This window comes from Manacus candei, unplaced genomic scaffold (genome assembly GCF_025592945.1).
Source record: "Manacus candei isolate 608988 ecotype Guabito, Panama unplaced genomic scaffold, ASM2559294v1 h1tg000069l, whole genome shotgun sequence".
In the NCBI taxonomy this organism is placed as follows: Eukaryota; Metazoa; Chordata; class Aves; order Passeriformes; family Pipridae; genus Manacus; species Manacus candei.
In genome coordinates, this window is record NW_026138117.1 from 1,085,060 (window position 1) to 1,108,704 (window position 23,645).

General features: G+C 37.8%; 2 protein-coding genes across 9 annotated transcripts in view; one reads left to right on the top strand and one right to left on the bottom strand.

Moving 5' to 3' along the window:
• PPP2R3B (protein phosphatase 2 regulatory subunit B''beta) overlaps positions 1-14,538 on the top strand; it is a 48,087-nt gene extending 33,549 nt beyond the window's left edge. For all 7 annotated transcript variants that reach the window (XM_051806976.1, XM_051806979.1, XM_051806977.1 and 4 more), the window contains 10 exons: positions 149-251; positions 1,014-1,088; positions 4,492-4,578; positions 5,004-5,160; positions 6,996-7,044; positions 8,271-8,360; positions 9,064-9,239; positions 11,864-11,982; positions 12,067-12,173; positions 13,340-14,538. In XM_051806976.1, coding sequence (XP_051662936.1) covers positions 149-251; positions 1,014-1,088; positions 4,492-4,578; positions 5,004-5,160; positions 6,996-7,044; positions 8,271-8,360; positions 9,064-9,239; positions 11,864-11,982; positions 12,067-12,173; positions 13,340-13,484 — 1,108 coding nt within the window. In that variant the 3' untranslated portion in view covers positions 13,485-14,538. The remainder of the gene's footprint in view (positions 1-148; positions 252-1,013; positions 1,089-4,491; positions 4,579-5,003; positions 5,161-6,995; positions 7,045-8,270; positions 8,361-9,063; positions 9,240-11,863; positions 11,983-12,066; positions 12,174-13,339) is intronic.
• A 117-nt stretch (positions 14,539-14,655) lies between these two features.
• LOC127479690 (cohesin subunit SA-2-like) overlaps positions 14,656-23,645 on the bottom strand; it is a 60,123-nt gene continuing 51,133 nt past the window's right edge. For both annotated transcript variants that reach the window (XM_051806967.1, XM_051806968.1), the window contains exons 30-33: positions 20,762-20,952; positions 19,505-19,679; positions 18,427-18,520; positions 14,656-16,896 (exon numbers count right to left, since the gene is read on the bottom strand). In XM_051806967.1, coding sequence (XP_051662927.1) covers positions 16,888-16,896; positions 18,427-18,520; positions 19,505-19,679; positions 20,762-20,952 — 469 coding nt within the window. In that variant the 3' untranslated portion in view covers positions 14,656-16,887. The remainder of the gene's footprint in view (positions 16,897-18,426; positions 18,521-19,504; positions 19,680-20,761; positions 20,953-23,645) is intronic.

Here is a 23,645-nt window from a genome sequence, read left to right on the forward strand (position 1 = left end):
TCACTTGGAGCTTAGTTTGACATTTGTAATTAGCTTTTGAGTTAAATGTTGTGCTTGCAGTTTCATAGGCCCTGCTCTAGGATGCCTGCATGAGGTAGCATGATTAATTTTCTGTGTAGAATATTAAATGGAAATATTTACATTTCAGAATACTTCAGACCTGCTATGATGATGCTGCAAAGTTTGTTCATCTTCTTATGAACCCTGGATGTAACTACTTGGTGCAAGAAGACTTCATTCCTTTTTTACAAGTAAATTGCAACTGAAACTAGTTCTGGAAACACAACAAAATGATGAACTGGCAAAGCCCTGAATTTTTTGACCTAAATGTACTTTTTCATTGTCATCATTAAAGTTTATTGATAATATTTAGTGCAACTCACTTTACAGGGTCCAGTGAGATGCTAGTGAGTGACTTGTTTATAGTTAATCATTTTGTATAAGGTGAGGACTTTTTTTAAAAGCTACAGTAAGATGCAGGGGTTTAAAATTGCTTGCAGGAATACCACACCTATTGGAATCTTTTATGTTTAAGAAGGCAACTGAAGTTATTTAAGTCAAGGTGGGCCTTAGGAGGGCAAAGGAAAAGTGGCATATGAATTCAAGACCTGATAAAGCTTCACTGAAAGAACAGTAAACACCACCTTTAGTAATGACTGAATAAAACCTAAATTGACTTTACTGACTCATAGTCAGCCACAAAATTACAAGCTACAGCAGTCAGCAGTGTTCAAAATCTATAGCCTATCTAAAATATAGGCCAAAAAAATCTATTATATTTCTAAAATATATGAAAGCTTTTGTTTATATGGTTCTTTAAAAGATAATTTTATTTTTAAGAAGTCTGGAGTGTTATTTATGTAAAGCATTTTGTAAATGAAGTTATTATTAATGATTGTGGTAGTTGATTTGAACTGTTTTGGTTAAGGAAGCAGATGTACTATTCTGTGCTAATTGTTTTATATAGTCACTAATGAATACTCTTTGGGATATTGTTATTCCTTTTTTTGTAGGATGTGGTGAATAGTCATCCAGGCCTTTCATTTTTAAAAGAAGCGTCTGAATTTCATTCTCGGTACATTACAACAGTAAGTGGTTTGTGTTTGGAAAAGCTATTTTTTCGTTAACTAAGAAAGTCAAAATTAGGATTAATCAATATGTCTAAGCATCTTTGTCTCTTGAGAAAAGTAAAGTTAGAGTATGCTGTCAGTCTTCATTTCTACATAACTAGAAATCTTGTGAAGAAAAACTATGATGCTTAAGAAAGAGTCTTTCTTAACATCTATAAGAAATTGCTGAATTTAATACTAGTGATACTGAATTGTAATAGTGTTGGATAAGTTAATGAACATTAAGCAGGCTGTTATCTTAAACACTTGATTGTGTCTGTAGACTGTACTCATTAGAATCTTGACCTTAATCTGGGATTAATTAAATGAAATCTTGAATGAATCATCTGTATTAATATGACTATGTTCAGTGTTAAGTGAAATAATGATAATATTGAAGCACTCTCCTCTCTGGAGACTTTTCTTCCTAAGAAGGTTTTATACATGAAAAGTTTCATTCTGTCTTCCCAGGGTTATGTGACTGAAGTATTTTTTCTGTACCCAAGGGAAGAATCAGTGACATTAAATTTTCTCAGCTGTGGACTAGACAGCTGATTACACTGAAGTCTCAAAAGATTAAAATTCTTCAAAATTATGTTCAGTTCACTTGATGTTCAGTGCATTTGAAAACTAGCTTAATGAATATTCTCCAACAAAAAACATGCAGAGTTGTTTATTTTTTATCCATCTTATATTTTGACCCAGGCTAAAATTGTGGAAGCTTTTTCTGAGAGCATTTGGTTTTGATTTGTTATATCCTTCTTACAGAGACTTGCTGACCTATCAAGTACGTCCTGGTGCACTAGATTTTGCTTCTTGTTATAACGATTATGTGAGCTCCCAGAACTTTCTTGTCCATTGTGGCTGAAGGAAATGTTCTGCTTGTGAGCTCTTTTGTTGCTTAATGGATTCTGGGTTGTATCAAAGCCTGTTCTGGCTAAAATTGTGAAAGCTTGCTGCCTGTTCTGAAGAACAGTAGGAAAGAAAAGGTCCTGCCATTTTCAGTTGCTTTTCTTTGCAGGAGCTAGCAATATTAAATAAATTAGTCTAGCAATATTGAATAAAACAGTGCTGGCAGTACTTCACTAACAAAATTTAGAGTAGTCTTCAACAGAAATTGGTGCTTAAACAAAAATCCCAAAAGTAAACTAGTATGAATATGGCAACAATATTTGGAATACTAATTTAAAGATTCAGAAATGGCAGGAGCACTCTGCCCTTTCTTGTCATAATTTAGGATGGCATAACTGTTGCCTGATACAGTCTTCTAAAATTCTGTCCTGCAAGTTATTACTGATAATTACGGATCATTTTCCCTAAGATGAAATAAGGCATTACTAATAAGGCCATTAGTTTTACCTCACTACATGAAGTTTTGTCTAAAGGATACTTCCAGTTGCAAACCAAATGAGCTGTTCTTCTGCTGTGTTTTTATATAGACATGCATATATATATATGTGTATGCATATGCATTACATACATCTCTTTAGCATGTGTCTTGTGTTGTTCGGCCATGGAACCAATCTGTTCTGTCTGCTATTCTATAGCATAAATTGGTTGGTCAGTGTAGCATTAAGATTAGGTACATGTGGCCAAGGTGAAGCTGAAATATGTTAAAAATGTTTGCCCTGACAAATGAGATACTACATTTATTCTGCAAGGATGTTATGTGCATATCTGAACTATGAATTCTTGAAATTGTAATCTCTGTATTGCACCATTTCCTCTCTGCACTATGCAGCATAGTAAACAAGGCAATTCTCTGACAATTTGCTTATACTCTGCCTCAATTCACTTTAGAAAACAGTTTAAGTCTGTTCCCAGTTGTCTTTACCAAACATGCAATTTTGTTTTTATTTTTAGACCAGTTAAATGTATAACAGATGAGATAATGACATGCAGATGGATTAAGTTGCAAAGCTAAGGCAAAAACCTTTTTAGAAAAAATTACTTTGTAGTACAAGCCAAAAATGGGCCTTCCCTAAATCTCACAATTAGAATTGAGTTAATTAAGTTTCAGAAGTAGGATAAGATGTTCTTCTATCTGGAGTTATCAAACCGGCTGTTCTTGTTCGAAGTAAGAACTGAAGAGCTTGCTGCTCTACAGTTTACGCTTTATGTTAAAACTTCATAGTTACTCTTCTATTTGTAATTCACAAATTATTGGTTAGTTTAAACTATTGATTTACTGTAATTAAAATCTGAAGTGATAAAAACTTAGTCTTTAGCTGGGAGGACATTTTAAGTGGGAGGAAGGGCTTCCTAAAGAGGTGGGGGTTTTAGCTGGTAACTGCTCTGTTGCAAATGAAATGCTACACGTGCAATATTGAGTCTTGCAATTAGGGGGTATAATTAATCACCAGTTGAGCAGTTATTGTTCATAACATGTTTAGATTTTTTTGTCTGTTTTTGTTTAGTGGTGAATGACTGACTTGAAATGTATATCTGGTTGACATAAGTCAACCTAATTGAGGTAAATACTGAATTCAGTTAAGTAGCAGAAAAAACATATTTTAAAATCTTATGTTTGTAAACTAAACCCAAGCAAATTACACCAAATGCATGAGTTGTCCAAAATAGCCATCAAACCATTTAGTTTGGAGAAGACCTGTAAGATCATCAAATTGATGTACATGTAAAACTGATTTAAACAATAGTCGTGGGTACTCAACTGAATGTATTTGTTTCTGGTTCCAGTATCAGTCAAGGCACAAGAACTACTCATCTTTCTTGCACAGATTTTTTTTTTATTATTATTATTATTATTATTCACTTGAAAATATTCATGTACTACTTCTAATGCTATAAACAGGTTTTTTTCCCAAGAAACTTAAAATAGAGTAAAATTTAATGGGGGAAAAACATTCTCTCTCTGCACCTGCAGGAAATATTTCTGTCAACTGTTGATTTGTTGTGTTTGTGGACTTCAGAGGTAGTAACATCTGCTGTATTCTGATCCTTAAACACTCCCAATTCTATTTCTGTAAATTCATTTATGAAGTAAAGCAGTCTTATAGCAAGCATACAGTTCTTTTAATCTGAAGTAATACGATATATTAATGATTATTAGATGATGTCCTGTAGATCTGGAAGACTAGGAAGTAGTGAAATTGCCAATAGACCTACTTTGGATAGCATACAAGTATTCTGCAACATTACTGAGTGAGATATGGGTACTGCAGCATTGAAATAAGACTTATCTACATGAGTTTAGATATAGATTTAGGAATGGGTTGGTAATACAACACAAGAGAAGCCTGTTAAGTAACTAGAAGAATAGAAATAGGGGAAAGATAGAGCTCTCTAATGCTAAACTAAGACATCATTAACAAATGTTTAGGAGTCATAGTTAAGATTTCTTTCCATTTTCTGTTTCTTGCAGGTCATACAGAGAATATTTTATACAGTAAATAGGTCCTGGTCTGGAAAAATAACTTGTAATGAGCTCAGGAAAAGCAACTTCTTGCAGGTATGTAATAGCTAAAATTTTACAAGACAGTTATTTCTGGAAGTTTTAAAATTGCATTAACTAATTGCTTAAGGGAGTAACGTAAGTAACATTTGTTCCTTTTACAAAAAGTAGTGAAGACCCAATGGCATTAATTCTCATACATTAGAATATGTTTAAATGTCATTTCTTCTATCTAGAGGTGTATACGTGCAAATGCGTCTAGCAGAAATTGGGCTGATATACTTATTCTTCTGTGAATGCATTAGTTTTCTACTGTGTGTGTGTTCAGTCTTTGCTGTCATGCTGTACAGTGTTCGTTGTCCCTGAAGATAATAATTGTTCCACTGAAATAGCATTAGATATTAACTTGGTTATGAGAACTCAGATCATTCAAAACATCTTACAAACTCTTTAACGTGTTCTGTTTATCCTTCTGATAATAGAATGTGGCATTATTGGAAGAGGAAGCTGATATTAACCAGCTGACAGAGTACTTCTCATATGAACATTTTTATGTTATCTATTGCAAATTTTGGGAGCTGGATACAGACCATGACCTCTATATTGATCGGAAGGATTTAGCTCGACATAATGATCATGGTATGACAAATGAAGCACCTTTGTTTACATGTATTAAATGACCTGTAAACTTTCAGCTGAGGAAGTGGTTAAATGCCAAGGCCGGTGTTCATGAGTCTGTTGGTGTTGGTATAGCTGATCCTGCTGACTCTGTGAAATAAAGCAGGACAAGTCATCTGTGATGCTGCTTTGCATCTACCAATACCAGATTTGAGGAAAATTCTGAGTTTTAATTCTGATCTTGGCAAAGAAGTAGAGGAAATATCATTTAAGTATTGGTGTATTATAAATGGTTGCATTTGGCAATTTTGTGTTTTCTTGGAAACTATCAATTATACTGATATTATTCAAGTACAATGGCTTTTATGGCAAGGTATGAAAAGAGTAGAAAAGGCAAACATACATTCAGGTACTTGGCTTATTTTAAAGTTTTTCTAACTTAGCTGCAGTACATTTTGTTTTAATACTATGTAGCATTCATAATATGCAGTGACTGTGATTCTGTAGTCTTGAACTATTTTAAATATTCTTGTAGCTTGTATGGAACTGTTGAGAGTTTTCTAGATGCTTTCTGTCCGTGGTCATCTCAATAGTGTTTCCTTCAGGACTGGAAAACTTACTTAAGCACAAAGTGATTATGGAATATTGTCCCATAAAAAATCCCAAAAAGAATAAACACAATTCTGATTGCTTTAAAAATTTGCCTACTTAAGTTTGACTATGCTCTAGGACAATGAGGAAGGAAATCTGCTTTCATCTGAGTGGGTGCTATACTTAGCACACTACAGAAAGAAAGCACAACTGATATAATGCCACTTTTGCATCCTTTAAACCATGGAATTTTGGTTGAAAGTTAACAGCGGCTGCTTAGTGAGAACTAGACTAAAGACTATAAAATGGGTCTGATAACTTAACTTCAGTCTTTTTGCCTGTCAAAATTAGATAATCTGGTTACATCAATCTCTCCTTTTTGTACTGTTGATGGACTAAAATTACACTGGATCAAACACTTCAATATTTTCTTAAGTATGTAGCTGTTGTTGAGAAGGTTGAAAACTTCATTATTTCAAAAGTAGGTAAGAAGCAGCAGCATATATGTGTGAAACAAATTTGCTGTCCTACAGTTCTGGGGATAAATATTAAGTAGGCACTAGTGACTTTACTACAATGATGTGGTGATGGCATCACCATAAGTACATAAAACAGATCAATTATCTGAATTGTGAACCACCTGCTTTAATTATCAGTACTTCTACAGTGCTGAAGATTTATTTCAGAGCTAGAATAATGAGAAGTAATTTTTCTTCTATGAGAATAGTATCATGTGCTGCTTTGAGTACCATCCACAAATTCTTAAGGATAAATTGAATATCCTTTACAGAGGTAGTGCTCAGTTAAGACATGTCTCTAAAATCCCTGAAATGGTTTCAAAATAGAAGCATGGATCAGAACCATGTCAGAAATAGATCCCTGGCAGAATCAGTTGGATATGTTTAGCATGTATGATCGTGCCAATTCCATTTTGGCTCTTTGCCAAGGTCATGTAAAACTTAATGTCACTGGAAAACTTGATTTACTTGTCAAAGAACTGGTAAATGCTGTCTTATTAATCAGCCAATTTTATTACTTTTAGTACACTATTATTTGTGTATAGAGTCTGATTTCCAAGCGGGTTGGTTCTAGCTTTGCTTTGGAGACCTTGTGTTAAGTGATTCTCTCCAAAAGGACTCAAAGGGATTAATGAGCTTTCTCACAGATGTGTATATACAAAGGGTTCCAGTAAACTCTTCAACTAGACAATACAAAGCAAAAATAACTTGTATTGAGTTGACACTGTTTTAAACCTTTTTTCACAGCAATTTCAAACAGGATGATAGAGCGGATCTTCTCAGGGGCAGTAACAAGGTACTTAATTTGTATGCTGATCTAAATCCAATTTAATATTTGCTTGTTAAATTGTATGATATTCCCAGAGAAAAAAATGCCTTCCCCTTGCAATGGAGCAGTGAATTTCAAGATTTATTATTAATTTAAACTCCAGTAGTACTAGAGTGCTCTTGGAACCTTTGGCACACTCCAAGTTCTTCACTCCCCTTTCTTTACCCTGTATATTGTGTGATTTAGCAGGGCTGGGAATGAGGAAGGGAAGAAATGTTGGTATCATTGTTTTTCCATCCCTCAAACCTGTAAAATGTTCAAAGGGAACTGGGCTTTTAAGTACTACTTGTAAAATAAATGCTTATTGCATCAATAAATTTACAAAAATGCCTCTGGTTGAGTTAATATGCATTTTTTTCCCTTTGGATTGACTTCCTCATGTGTATTTATGGCATTTTATTCATTTTTGAAACATATTGCTATCATGGTATCTGCAGTTAGAAACCAACTGATAAACAGAAATAACAAAAGCTGAAATGAGTGAAATGACACTTGACAGGCATATGTCTACAGCTTACTCCTTTATATGAGTTTTTTGGGCAAGACAAAAACATATACCATATTTTCTTAGACATCTTGAAAATAAAACAAAAAAATTTAGGATTGAAATATAATATATCTAGGAACTGCCTACCTGACTTTTACTAGACAGGGTTGACTATGTGTCTTCAGAACTTATTTAGTTGCTCTGTTCTGTGGTATGTGAGTAGAAACAGACAGTTATGTTCTTGTCATGGACACTTCCTGAATGTTTCTATTTCATTTTCATTTCCATTCCAAAACTTTTAGCTACTGGAGTTCTGTAAAGTTTTAAGTTCTCATCACGTCTACCTGAATAGAAATTCTAAGAAGCATATGTACTTGTATATAACATATCCTTACAAAACTAATTGAGATATCTCTTCTGTTAACAATTAAGCAGTGGCTTTGCTGCCCAGGGAGAAAGTCCTTGTAGGACAGCGTGCTACTTTCCTTTCCAGCTGCTCCCCTCTTTACCATTGCATTAGAAATAGAACAGAGCACACAAGCTCCTTATCCTGAATGATCAGTGTAGTCTGTGACAAGTTATCTTACAAACACTGTGTTGTTTAGGAGTTCATAGTTAATAGCAGCAAGGAAAATAATCCTTACTTTTGATTAGTAAAATCTAGGTGTTCTAAAATAAATTTTCTCTTTCCTCATTGGCCTTCAAGAGGTAGAAAAGCACAAAAAGATGGGAAGATTAGCTACGCTGATTTTGTCTGGTTTTTGATATCTGAAGAGGACAAGAAAACACCAACTAGGTAAGAATAAGTTTATGTTTTAACAGAAACAAAGAGTGACTTTATTGCTTTTCCAGTCCTTAGATGGGGACCACTGATGCACAGCTGGAACTCTGATGGAAGAAGCTAAACTATAAAAACATGAGTGGAAAACTGGCCAAGTTCATTGCATCATTCTTATTTATTGGTGTCTCCTGTTGTTGCTATTTTCATGACTTCTATAAGGCTAATTCAATGTTATTGTTCCATGTGCTGTGTGGCCTGCTTATAGACAGGGTCATACATAAAGGAAATTGCAGTTGTTTCATGATGCCAGTGACTTTGGGAAACTGTGCAGCTGGTATTAGCTGTATGATATTGGTAAGAAACCTATAATGTGACATGTTGAACAACAGGTTCAATGGCTTGTTCAATATGGGAAAAAAACAAAATACTGAAGTTTTGATGCATAGTTCAATTTTTCATTGGCTCCCTTTTTTTTTTTTTAATATAAACCCATGTATTTTAGTCTTCTCCTTCACACAGTTAACAAATGTCTTTTCAAGTGCAGTACTCGATGGCAAACACCAGAAACTTTTACCACAGTAGGTGGTGTTTAATGACTTTCTATGGCATTATGGAATGTAGTCTTAAGTCTAGTTTTGCCTTTAAAAGAGGCAACATGAATTCTTGAAACTCTGTACTAAGTTTGTATAAACAGCTCTTTGCTATTACTGAATTTCAGCATTGAATACTGGTTCCGCTGCATGGATCTTGATGGGGATGGTGCTTTGTCTATGTATGAATTGGAGTATTTTTATGAAGAACAGTGCCAAAAATTAGATAACATGGCCATAGAACCTTTGCCATTTGAAGACTGTTTATGCCAGATGCTGGATCTTGTAAAGCCACAACATGAAGGTAAGAAAATCCTTCTCCATCTCTATCTTCTGTTTCTCTGGGTTTAGGAGTTAGTGCACCTCTAAGAGCACCGAGTTGGTCATACAAATAATGTGCCTTGAGGTTGTCTTTTCACTAAAGTCTGTTAGAGCTTATTAATTGATCCGTCTTCCAGCAGCAGGCAGGCATTCTTTCAATACTAAAATTTAACATGCTGCTTTAAAATTCCTTGAAGGCTTTTACTTTGGGCTTGTAGCCACATTTAGTCTTAAGTGAAATCTTGTCACTGTCTAACTGAGGTGATGCTCTCAAGAAAAGCTCTTGACTGTTCACTCATTCTCTCGCCTGTTCCAGCACTCATTTAATTGAGATTTCTTCAGAAGGAACAGTTTTTAAACAGTGTTTGTCCCTGTAGATCAGTATTAACTTATTTTACATGAGAAACCTAAGCTGCCCTTAGGAAATTCTTGACAAGGGGCTTAAAATTAACTGAATAATAAACTGTTCTGAGTTTTTGGCTACTTTCTATGTCCATTTGAACCTTCATAGACCTGTATTCTACTCTCCTGCATTTGACATTGTATGAGCTTTTGCTGATGAAACTTCAGTTTACATTTTATGCAAGAAACATTTGTCTTTTATTGAGATGTGATTTTTTGCATGCTAAGGGAATTGAAATGGCTCAAAACTAGAACTTAAAGCTTCATATTCTTATTTAAACCAAGTTAAAATGGATTTGCTATGTGAAAACACATTTCTAAAGGCAGATAAAAAATTGTAAATGAAAAAGAAATATGAAATGTGATTCATCTGGAAGCTCAGTCCTTGATATCAGTGGAATGAAGTCTTAGACCAACATTGTATAGTGCATGGGGGCTGGGGAACATTTAAAATGAAGTGAAGCAAGCTCTGAAAAGCACATTTATGTTAGATGGTTGCTTACAACCACCTCCCAAGCTCTGTAATAGTTCCCTTCCAGTCTTGTACGTTATGCTTCTGAAAGACAGACATTTCCAGTAATGTGTTCTGCACTTCAAATGAAACAAGATTGATGTATCTCCTTTGTGTCATGAGGATGACAAAAGAAGGCTATGGAACACAACCAAGATGAGTTATTTAGGGCAACAAAAATGAAAGCCAACAGTGACTTTTTTTTATATAGAAACTGATATGATGTTTAAAAGGTGGATTAAGAAAAAATTCTTCTGCTTTCCTAATAAAAAAACTATCAGCAAAAAATAATGTTTCACCTGGTAGATTTGAAACAAGAGATGATACTTTCGTAAAGTTAAGGCTAAAATGTGGTACAGTTTGCTACAGGATGCTTATAGAGACTTGAATTAATTCCTTGAATTTCACTCTTTTTCTTGGTGTTGGAGGGACAGTGGAAGGCATCTACATGAGTGTTGAGTGTCTGAGCTCCCAGTGCAATAAACAGAAACTGGAGAGCAAATAAATGAACCAAATATAGGAGTCTAACTTAAATTGGGAGCTTATATAACTAGGACTCAAATCATTTGCTTGGTTGTGGAGAGTTGCTGCCACTTGAGATGGCCCAATGCATGAGACATCTGTGTGGGTCTGACAGATACTGCACAGGTGCCATGGGGGATTTGTGTCGTTCTGGAGCACCAGCTCTAAGCCAGAATATACTGAGGCACTTCACAACAGATGCAAGTGTGGCAACCATTTCCAAATGGGATTTGGCTTTTGCTTCCCTGTGATGTCCTTGAGTTATACTTTGTTAGAAGCTGGGACAGTATGCTCAGAAAATATTGTTCCAAGTCTGGCTTTTATTGAACTCTTCTATAACATCTTCAGTTAGTTCCTATTTGATTGACAATGGAAAATTGTCTGTATTCCAGGTGAATCAATAAAGGGGAGTTTTAAGGATAGTCATCTGTCTTCCCCTGTATATTTCATATTTTTCAGCCTTTCTGCAGAAGCTTAATATTCAGCTTTGAAATAGGGTAACATTTCTGAGCAACATGACAAATATTTCTAATGTTTAACAGATCCATTGATTTGAGTCTTTAAAGTATCACTCTATAAAAATCAAACAAAATACCTCTGAGCATTTAGCTTTCCTCTCAAGCAGTAAATATTGATCAGGCTGGACAAGTGTGGCAACCTTGTCTCTATGAAAAATTCATCTGTAGGAAGCATAGTCACACACTGTCGTCTGTGTCATACATTTGTCTGTTTAAGTCAGGAAAGGGAAAGGGCCACTGCCATAGGAGATTCCTACCTGCTACCCAGGCACTCCTTGGGAAGGAATTGCTAGCTCACTGGAGACTTCTGTCTCTTGAGGAAGCTCAAACAGTTACCTTAAATGACTTTTAATAGGTAAGTGAGGTAGACTGCATCTCACTCCAACATACCAAAGGACAGTGTGATGATAGCCAAAGCAAGGAACAAACCTGAAACATTTAAAAGTTCTGTCCACTTTGAAGGACACATCTCCAGATGTGTATTTCATCTATTCACTTCTCTCCCATTGCATTGAGCATCAGTAACAAATGTTCTCGAGCAATGATGATTGAGTAATGATGACTTAGCTTCTGAATAACATTCCTCCTCTTTGGAGAAAGGTAATTTTAGCTCTAATTATTTTATCTTTAATTATGTCATAATATTTTTTACAGGAAAAATTACCCTGCATGATTTAAAGCGATGTAAGTTGACAAATGTGTTCTTTGATACTTTTTTCAACATTGAAAAATACCTTGACCATGAACAGAAGGATCAGTTTTCTATGTTGCGGGTGAGTATGAAGCTTTAAAAGTCTTTATAGCTGTGTGCTTAGCAGTTAATACTTTTTTGTATAACTTGCAATGTGATTGTTTAGGATGGTGAAGGTGAAAGTCCAGAGGTCTCTGACTGGGAGAAGTATGCTGCTGAAGAGTACGATATCTTGGTAGCAGAAGAGGCAGCAAGTGACCAATGGAATGATGGGTAAGAGTGTAGCACAAGGGTTGGTATGAATCCTCTCTAAGAGAAAAAACAAACCCTTCTCAAAAATATGCCATTAACGGTGTAGGAGACTGGCAAGTACAGGTGTGTGAGCCAAAACTGTTGTTATGGTAGAATATGCATCTCTTTTTCCAAACCCTAGTTTTTAAATGTTTTACTTGGTGAAGTAAACCTTCAGATGGCTTTTGTTTTCTGTTTAAATCAGCGGTGAACTTATGGGAGGAACCCAAGATGCTGCTCTGTTTTAGTGTTCATAGTGGATTCTTAGTATTTAACTCTTCTTTGCCCTATGTCTTTCTCTGAAATAACACTTCTCCTAATCAGCACATAATGGCTTTATAAACTATGTTTAAATAACACATACTGCAGTATCTAAAGGTCATTCTCTGCATAGTCGTGTTAAGTAGAGGGAAATAATCAGGTGTCGAGATGAGATTCAGTAGTGCTTGGGAAGACATGCATGAACCTGAGTCACCCTAGCCCAGGAAATGGTCAGTTCTTTAATCTGACACTATAAATCTCCACAGACTTATTTTTTTAAAGGATATGAATTACAGATTGATCCCACATAAAAAGTGTTGAAGCTAATCTTTTTAAAATACCATTCACTGACTTGAGTTAGTTATCCATCTTTGCATTTGCATCACCAGCAGGTGGTTATCAGTAGTTTCTGATTAAACAGTTGTCTTTTGCTTTCCAGCATCTGCTTAAAAACATGGCTGCTATTGCTTCCCAGCACTCGCACAAATTTTAATAAGATTCTCAATTCCGTACTCTGTCTCTTTTGTCATATCAACTGCTGTAGTTTGTTCTTCATAATTGAGCCTCATTTCAGCTTTCTTGACACTTGAGGGGTTTCTGGCAAATACTTAGTCTTGTTTCTAACCTATGCATAGTCCATAGAGCAGTGAGTGCTTTGAATCCCCTCAGTAAAGCTGTGTATGGCACAGGGAAGTTCTGCATATGATGCAGCTTAAATTGATGTAATTATTACAGAACCCTAGTGCTGCTTCTCCTTACATGTTTCTTTACTGTAAATATATAATATTGGAAAATCCGTTCTTCTCGCAGATGCCTTGTTAGTGTTCCAACTTTTAGGTGCTCCCTGGCATAGACAGACTCAATTTCTTTTTTGTGTCTACCACTAGGTATGAAGCAGAACTGAATCCTGTAGACCATCAGAAGGCCAATGTCCTAAAGTATCAAATGGAGAAAAGACCATTTTTTGAAATGCCTTCCCATCTGGCTGATGTAGACTTGGATGAATATGACTATGAAGAGGATTTTGAGTAGAGGTTACTTATGGTCAACACTTGCAGAAAAGGACAGTCTGCAGCAGGTCTGCTACACACCAATACGTTTCAGTGGGGTTTGTTTCCTGGAGGTCAGCTTAGTTTTGTGCTAAAAATATTTAATCACTACACTACCTTCTAAGTAAAAGAAGCGTATTTGTATGGTATGATGAAAATTTTTGTATTTATTCAATAGTTTATAGTTTTTAAAATAGATTAAAATATTTATTTACAGATGTTGCATAATTCCTTTTTGGAAGAATAACAATATTTGACTTTAGAGAAAAGTAATCTACTGTTTTTTAGAGAACTGTATAATTCTCTCAAAGTTGACGTGTGGTGCACTGACCATCTCCATCCTGCCTGTGAACAGGTATTTCTGTCCTGGTATGGGAGGTAAGGAGACAATTTATACCTGGCCTGCAATGCGCTTACACTCATAGACAGCCCTAGTGGTTTTATGCCTTGGCAAGGAAGAGACATGACAATGAGTGCACAATTCAGTGCTCATTTACAAGCAGAGTTTTGTTTGACAGGCTGACCATATTAGTAGTATACAAGGAAAGCAAATGCCCAAGACAAGTTGCTTTTCTTCTGTGTAGTCCTTGTTTGCCCCAAATTTAATTTTGCTTGCCCTTTTAAACTTCAGTCTTTTCACTGATGTTAATCATAAAAAGCTTATTACAATGAAGTCTGTTTTAGTGTTCATACTTGATCCAAAATGGGTGTGTTAATTCATGTAGAAGGAACCAATTTTTTTTAAAAATCCTTTGTATAAATGTTACTTGATAAGTGATGTGCACTAATTTGTTGTGGGCATTCAATGCTTTTGTCTGTCCCCCCCCATTCGCTTGTTTGCTATTGACACATTCCGTGAATTCATCAGTGTCACAGCAGCATGAAATTGTTGCCTCACTCTTAAATGTTAAACAGATTTTGTTGGGGGAAAAAAATGTACAAAAAGATGTAAGTTATTTTTTTGGTTGCAGTGTAGATCTTTAAAATGTTTAAAAAAACATGTTTGTATTTTCAAATAAAGATTTTCCTACATGTAATGTAACACTTCTAATTGTTACATACTGCACACAGTAATGTCTTGCTACTAAAGAACAACTCACAATAGGATGGGTTACACAGGTATGCAGTCTGGGTTGATAATGACAACAAGCTGCATATTCAGAGCAATCAGCCTCTAGCAGGTTTTTCTTCATCCAAAAGAGAGTATTGCTGAGCAGCTGGGAGTGGTGCAGAGAAATCTGTTCTGCTCGCCTCACCACACCATCTCCTGTACAGACCTACACACCTGTGTACCTTAAGTAATGAAACCTATTGCTAAAGTGTTGGGGAACCTTACTGAGGAAAACTCAAGTCATTTTAATACCATTCAAAGGATTCTTAAAAAAAAGATAATTGAGGTTGATTATTCCAATTTTAAGAGACTCACCAATGTCAAATTTCTCCACTGTTAGTTGGATACCTTTTGCCCATCGTTTGGAGCTTTTAAACAGTAAAGATACACAGAGCATTTATGTTAAACTCTGTTCCCTAAGGTGCTGTGGGAAAGAATGAGCAACCACCTTTTCTATGTGATCCTGAACATCTGTTGCAGTGCAAGAGGTGGTGGCCTGCTGCTTTTTCCTACCTGAAACCCTTCCTAAAAACGGGGTTTGTAAATGGGCAATGAACAGCCACAGGCTTTCTCAGCATAGTGACATTTCTCTGTTACACAGAGCTATGGTGCAAGGTCGATCTCTCCTGCAGAGCCCGTAGCTGTTGCTGACACTTTGTGTTTAATGAAGTGCCTGTTAAATCCTACTCTCTATTATACTTGTGATAACCAACTCCCTTCTCTCCTAAGAAGAGCAAATTATGCTGTTACTGTGGAAGTGCCTTTTCTTACATGAACTATAACGATTACTGTACCTTTCCCCAGTAGGGTAATTCCCATACAAGAATTAAAGCAGTTGTATAATTGATGTGATCCCAGGGATAACTGTTTTCTTAGTCAAGCTGTATTCTGCCTACCTGGTGCATGCTTAGGCCTAAATCCACAAATCTAGATGGATTAGGGAAACATCACTACCATGGTCCAGGTATGGGGAGTTACTGACCAAGTCACAGGGCAACTAAGAACTGCATTATCTTAGGAGTGCTACCTCACCCCTTGCATTAGCCCACTGCACCCCCAACTACACAAAAGGAAACATGGGTTTACTGTTGCCAATTCAGAGTACCCAGTACCTGGGAGACAGTCGTGGCTTTCACTTCCATGTTTATAGGAACTCCCTTCTCAGCCTGTTGAATAACAGAACAAACAGGAAGGCCAGCAGGCATTGCTGCTCTTCTTTCCTCCAGACATAGTGTGGGAGTATCACTTGCACATTCAGTACTAATGGATAGCAGTAGTTCTGTAGTTTATTTTACACAGTTACAATCCAAAATATATATATATATATATAAAAAAGCTGATAGCATTACTGCAATATACAATTCCATGGAGCAGCGCCAAAGTGTCAGTGAAAGCACCCACCACTCCCCCGCCTACTGCCTCTGAACAGTCTTGAGTGAAGATCATTTGCAAACTCTTAATGAAAAAACCCTACTTGTAATTATTTACAGTCTATTTACATTGTCTTTCCAGGCTTTACATTTTCCAAGTAAATACCACATGATGGCTGTGTACAAGGGATTTCTTCCAGAGGAAAGTACTCAGTCAGCTGGTCTGCTGTTTCTTTCTTTGTTACTTAGAAGCCTTGATGCAAGTCTCCTGGGAACATGTCCTGATGCCCACAGACCACTAACCACATCTCTCTAAGCAATGGAATTTAGAAATACTTTCAGATGATTTGATCCAGGTTTTCCATTTTACAGGCAGGAAATGGCACTTGCCGTCACCCAGCAGGTCACAGTGTTCATAACTGGGCCAGGCTCCTTTCTCCCCAGCATCAGGTAAGAGGAAACAAGTAGATATCCACCTTGGTTACCTCAGATGGTAAAGAACACATCCAGTGGAACTCTGCCCCTGCCCTGATTCGAACAAACTTGTCTCACCTAGTTCACAGAGTCTTTGATTCAAAATTCGTCTATACCCCGATTCCAGTCCTTCAGTTGGTAATTTTTCCAAGGCAGCATCAAGGACCAGGATGCAACTGAGTACCGATGCTCCTAACACCCACAGCCTTGGAAGGGCAGCAGCCACATGAGTAACACCCACAACCAGCAACAGGGAGAAATCAACCGCAGTGCTACGAACTGGTTCTGGGTGGATGCCCACAGGCAGAGATTCACCTTGATACGTGTCTCCTGCTGTCTCAGTGGATGCCCTCACAACCACATTTTCAAGTTAAACAATTTGCAGAAAAAAACATAGTGTGTTCTTCGCTTCTGTTCATCCTCTCAGTGTCTTAACTGTCCTATACCATAAGAAAAGAGAAATCAGTCTTGTACTATAAAGAAGACATCATGTAAGAGCACATAAGGAATCTGAATAACATTGTAGCATCTAACCATCCGCCAGCTTGGCCATAGAGCCAGCTCTTGGAAGGAACTATATTTAGCCTCCACAAAAGGAAATAAGCATTTCTATACCCCAAGAAGCCCAGAAAAGGCACTACAGGGAAAGGTCACACACTGGATAAGTAGTGCATTTTATATATGGCTTCAATCTTGCTCCATGGATTTAAATTCTTCTATTATCTATCTTCAGTAGGAGCTGCTCCAAGTACGTGGTCCATACAATCTACATTTTAACACACATATGACTTGAAGAAAAGGTAAAGTCCCTTTTTTCCTTCTAGTCCTCTTTAAAAACAAAACAAAAGAAAAAAGCCCACCACTCATATGAAAAGGAACCCTTTGATCAACTTTACAGGAAAAACTCATTTAAAAAGTCAAAAATCATGCAAAGTCTGAATGTGGCTGTTAGATCCCAGATAACCAGAGCCACTGGAAAGCAAGGGGTTGCCTTACTGCAAAAAAACTATCTGCCAAACACTGAGTTAGTAGCATTCCAAAGTGCAGAAAGCAGGGCAAAATACAGGAGAAAAACCTGAAGGAACCACTCAGGCTCCTGCAGTGGCTGACACAGTAAACCTTTAGAGGACAGAAAGCTGTGCGTAGCTGCAGCACAGGAAAACTCATGGCCACTGCACCCCTTTCTGTACAGTCACTCTGCAAGACCCTGCTGTACAATGTCCTATTTGAGTCCTTGCACTCCACTGCCTCAAAGGCCTAAAAGTCTTTCTCTGCTGCAAGTATCCATTCCAGGGCTGAGCTGAGATCCAGGCAGACAGCTGCAGCTCTGCCAAACTTTGATCCCAAAGGCAATCAGTGCCTACAAGACAACCCCCCGGCTACACTGGTTGCCACTCCAAGCCCACAATGTTCTCATGCTTCCCTTCAAATCCCCAGCTGCTTTGGGGACAATTTAATCTGCCCAACAGCCTTGACTGGAAAAGGGCAAGAAACATGGGACGCTCCAGCAACAGCCCAGGGCTGACCAGTGATCAGACACATTTTGAGTCTTTCAATCCAAAGAGCACAATGCAAACACGATTTCTAAAGCAAATATTCCCTGCAGGCCACGCAGCAGTGCCATCTCTGCAATGTGTTGGTAACACAAAGCAACTGCAGCAAATGTCTCTTAATCGGGAAGCTTCACTGTACGGCAAAAAAGGAAATGGGATTCTCCTCTTAACGCATCCTAGCTGGCGTTCAGTGTACCTAAGGATGTCTAGATGCTACAAGAATTGCCTTAAAATGCAGATTGAGGTGAAGGAGGAAACTACAGCTACAGCTGGAAAGGGAAGAGTGGAATCCCCCTTTTCTCATCCTGAAAGGGACCACATAAGAGCAGCCCCCTTTGCTGCTAGATGGTTACTCAGGAGTCTCTGACCTCACATTCACCACCTCAACTACAAGTGGAAAACCTGAGCCAGAATTACCTGATCTGCACCAACAACATCAACATCAACATCTTCTGCTGTGCCTCCTGCTTGACCGTCCTCTGAGACATCTTCTGTCTTAATCTCATCTTTGCTGAAAACAAAAAAGATAAACCGAAAAAAAAGCTAAGTCTTGAGAAAGCTCATAACAGAGGCTGTACATTGCACAAGTGCATTTAAGGCAGATACTTCTGCTGCTGATATCCATGTAAGGTAGCCTAAAGTTACTGGCCCAGAATTTCCCAGGTATGAAACAGGTTATGCTCTAAGGAATTTCCAATAAAGCATTTCAGAAAAAAAAAACTTGATTTAAACAGGGGTTACCTTCATGTTAAATAAATTTTTGTTCTATTTTACTTGTATTCACCAGGTCCATCTAACAAGTGTCCCTGAAAACATGGAAAAGTATGCATCTTTCTGAGATTTATATCTCCCCTTTTAACCTACCAATATAGGAAATGGCACCTAACACCTCAATAAATTACCTGTATTAAAGGGAACTATTGCAACTGAGCTCTTTGATTGCTTTACAGAGCTCAGAAGTAGACTCCAGACTCCCTATTTCTGCAACACTTCTCATATCCAAGTTCCATGGGGTTTCACTTAGGCATGTGTGCCTGCTGCACACAGACAGACACTTCTCTAAAAGGAAGCCACCAGTTATGCAATAGTTAATAGCAAATCTGCAGAGACAAGAATCCTCTTTCATTTCCAGAGATACAGAAAACACTTATCTGGCTGCAGCAAACAGCCAGGGAGTAACCAACACCACAGCCCCTCTAATCAGGACAAGAGAAGTGGCACGGGGGACTTTCCTCCTTCCTTGTCTTTTTCTCTGTACACTCGATATTAGTCCAAGAAGGCATGGAAGCCCTGTGACAGTGGCAGGCTAAAGCAGCAAATGTAGATATTGGACTAAGGAAACATGTCTTCGGGACAGTGCCCATAAGAAAGACAGGAGGGGCACACATCCTTTGCCCATAAGTATTATAAAAAAACAGAAGCAGAGGTGGATAGATAGACCCCAACTGTCAATACCTGGACAAGTGAAGGAGCTTGTAAGACATAAAACTCTCACCAGTATCTTCTGCGTAGCCCTCCTGGACAAAGGAATGGCAAACGTTCCTGCAAGCACATCTCTCGAGATTTCAGCCTCTTTCTGTTTTTTCCTGCTGCAGAGGGAAGCTGGGAAGTGCACTGCTGTTCTGGGGCTTTGCTTGCTACTTCAGTCTGGCTGGTTTCAGGCAAAGACCCTGGAACAGACAGCAAACAGAACTGCTCTTCAGCATCACCCTCAGAGGTCTTGAGATGGACATTTCCAGCGTGTTCCCCACAGCAGTGAAACAATGGGGCCAAGCTCAAAAGGAGATCTGGAGCAAAGCATTCATTTATTGAAGGAGACAGCTTAAAGCCACTTAAAAGAAAATCCATTTAATTTGCCCACTGGTCATTTTTGCAATCTAGATTTATGAACTTGGCCCTGGTCCATAACCGCTATCTGTACTGCTGAGTCTACATAACCCTCAAGAAAAGAGGACCTTTGGGGACACAAGGGAACAAGCTCTCTGAAGGCAAGCCACCGAGAAGAAAATTTACAAGAAAGGATGAGAAAGAAACTAAGGGACACTGGAAAAATTTCCTTTCCTCCACATATGACTGCACATGTCCATAGCACTTAGCATTGTTATTAGCAATTGTTTTCATACTGGCTTTATTACATTTTAACTAAGTCCTGTCATATCCATGCAGTGAATATTTAATTACAGATTGGAAGTCCATGAATGCTGCTAAAGTTTGGATGCAGCCCACCAAACTATAACTCTTAAAAGCAGGAATATAATCTTACAGGCTCCCTCGAAATTCAACAGAGAGAAAAACCCTAGAAGATGATTTGGCTGAAGTTCATCTGGGCTGAAGATCTGAATCAACTTCTGGAAATGCCTCTCCTGTCTCAATTACCTACAAGGCCTAAAGCAACAATGCCCTTAACAATTAAAAGCCATCAACAAAGTCTCAGTGGCACAAATGCCAGATCTCAGTACAGAGTAGAATTCAGATAATCTTGAATTCTGCTCACTCAGAGTTTTCAGCCCAACCTTACTGCTCTTGAGTGATGAAGGGGCCTTTAACATCAACAAAGTTGGAGAAAAAAAACCCAGTTCGAACTGTAAAGTCCCAACATCCAACTCACTGTGGTACTGTACTGCTAATGCAAAGCATGAAGTGCATGTTAGCAAATGCAAATTTGGTAAAGCAAAGCAAAATAGCAAGTACAGCAATTTTGACAGACAGACAAAGCAAACACAGCTGATCAAGAACAGGGAAGTTTTCATACCATTAGACAATTTCCTTTTAAAAGAAGATGTCTTAGATGTGCCCACAGGGGGCCACTCTCCCAAATTGCCGAGGGCAGAGCTCTCCTCATCTTCATTTGCCAATAAAGAGTTTCTGTACCAGACCAAGGGCTGCCATCCATCTCCTCTGCAGGGCAGTGGTTCTGCTATGTACCTCTGTAAGTAAGTGTACCTGAGGAAAAACAAAAGCAAGCATAAGGAAACTCAGTATCTTTCCCTTCAACGTCTGGGGCAGGTATTGCTAGAAAGGCTTTTCCCTTTACTCTCTAAAGGTGCAGACAGAACTGTTGAACAAAGGGCTTCCCCCTTCTCTGAAATATCTATTTAAAATACAAATTCCTTCAAAGCTAAAAGAGTGCTTAAATTTTAGCATTAGAAACAACATTAGATCCACAGAAATTACAAAATTACATCAGCTTATAGGAAGAATTTCCTGTGCAGGGAAAGGCACTGCCAACTGCTGCTGCCAGTAGCAATTTGAATGGAGCAGAATTCTGTGAGGATGCACTCCTACTGCTGGCCTTTTCTGCCTCATGGACTGCATCACAAAGGGGATCCCAGGTGAGAGATGCTCCTTGTGATTCAATAGTACAGAAAACAATAGAGGTCAGGAAATGGGGTATTTACACCATGAGTGCCTATTCTGTCAAAATTTAAAAAAAAAAATCAGTTAAACCACTTTTCTATTGTATCATCTCAAAAACAATCCAATTCTTTCAGCTTCTCAGTAAAATTCCAAGTGTCTGCAACAAGCAGTTAACAGCTCTGCAGTTATGACAACAGGCGGGATGTGGGAAACATTGTTTCAAATCCCTGTTCTGTCTGATACAATCCAGAGATGACTTCAGGCCTTCCTGAATCCCAGGTGAAGCTATCACCTTTTCTGGAGCAAAGAGGCCTTCTTCAAACATTCTTTTTGAAAAACAGGACATTTCTGACAAAGTCTTTCTGACCCGTTCCTACTTCATAACAATAAGAAAAGAAAGCCAAAGTCTGACTTAGGATTAGAAACTGGATATTCACCACATTTCAGCTACAGTTCATCACTTTGAAATCAAGCCTAGTGTCACTAAAACAAACCCCACCTTAGCAAAAACCAGAAGTGACAGTTCTAATGCCAGCCTGTACAGTATATTATTCTTTTTGTGATTAGGAGAGTGGTCTGGAAAATATCAGACATTTCATTCACTTTGCAAAACAAGAAAACCAGTGCTGAGAGGAGGTCAGGGTAAGCACAGTCTCCAAAACAATTTCTGGCCTTGGGGGGCCCCAGGGATCAAGAAACCCTGGTAATGGAATTTGTTGGTTTCAAACAAGCACATATTGTAACTACAGTTTCAGAGTCTAATCCAACTGCTATCAATGTTAATGGAAAGACTCCTACTGATTCAGGAATCAGGCCCTTCATGCTGCTTGCTATTCAGCAATTCATTTCTTGTGTGCATTTTGTGGTACAGAGCAATTGACAAGTCAGGTATTTTACTGCTACAGCCTAAGCAATTACAGGGGAGAGGGTTGAAGTCCATATACTTTGATGGTGTTGAAATATAGCCCTTTCTAACAAATGCCCATATTCTGTATCTCATCTGTTACAGGTACGTTCACATATGTTAACATACAGACTTGGACATCAATCCTATGATTAATAAGAAAAATGAAAATAACCAGATGTTTATTTCTAAAAGTTCATGTTGACCTAAAACATTCCATTCAATAATTTATGATAGAGATAAACATAAATATTTCTAAGAGGAAATATAATCTCCAGCCCCTGCAAGGCACTTTAGGCTTCCCAGAATAGAAACTGTTATTCTAGAAACATAGTATGAATGTACTTGTGGATAAATTGCAATTTCCCCTCTTGTGATTTTTATTGTTTCCCATTTGTTCCCAGCAGCAGTGGGAAGGTCCAAAGCAGTAAGAACTGAAGTCAAGTGCATTCTCTGCTAGATTCTGTATTTCCCACAAAACTTTTCAATCAATAAACCTACCTGAATGTATGTAACACATTCAGGAATATACTTCTAGAGCATATCCTCTGATCAAGAGGTTAAATATAGTCTTAGGAAAAGAGTTTAGCTAAAGCAGGATTTAGTTTTAAATTTGCCCACATCAACAATTAAATATTTTCCACTTGTTGAATTAGAAACTACTCCTTAGAGGTAAATGAAATGACAGTTTTTCAAGTATGGATTAACAGAAAGCTAATTATTGCATGGGTGTCACCACAGATGATGATAGTTCTTTAAAATCCATACAATATGGACAGAGTTATACAGAAACTGTACAATCTGGGGCCTGGAGCACTTTCCCTATGAAAACAGACAGAGAGAGTTGGAATTGTTTAGCCTGGAGAAGAAAAGGCTTTGGGCACAACTTACAACACCTTCCAGTACCTAAAGGGAGCCTACAAGAGAGCTGGAGAGGGATTTTTTACAGGAGCACATAGAGATAGGACAAGGCTTTTAATGGCTTTACACTGAAAGAGAGTGGGTTTAGATTAGATATTAGGATGAAATTCTTGACTGTGAGGGTGGTAAGGCAGTGGAACAGATTGCTCAGAGAAGTTGTGTAAGTCCCATCCCTGGAAGTGTTCAAGGCCAGGCTGAATAGGGTTTTGATCAACCTGGTCTAGCGGAAGGTGTCCCTGCTCATGGCAGGAGGGTTGGGACAAGATTATCTTTGACATCCTGTGGATTCTGTGAAAACCAGTTTTAGTTGCAGATCTCAAAGATTCCCATCTGAGAAAAATGCAAGAATAGAAAAGGAAGTTACCAATACCCATAGATTATCCCCTTTATGTTTATCAGGGTTTGTAATCAGTATATGTTAGCTATTTTTCTTCTGCATTTTGCATTCTGGGTT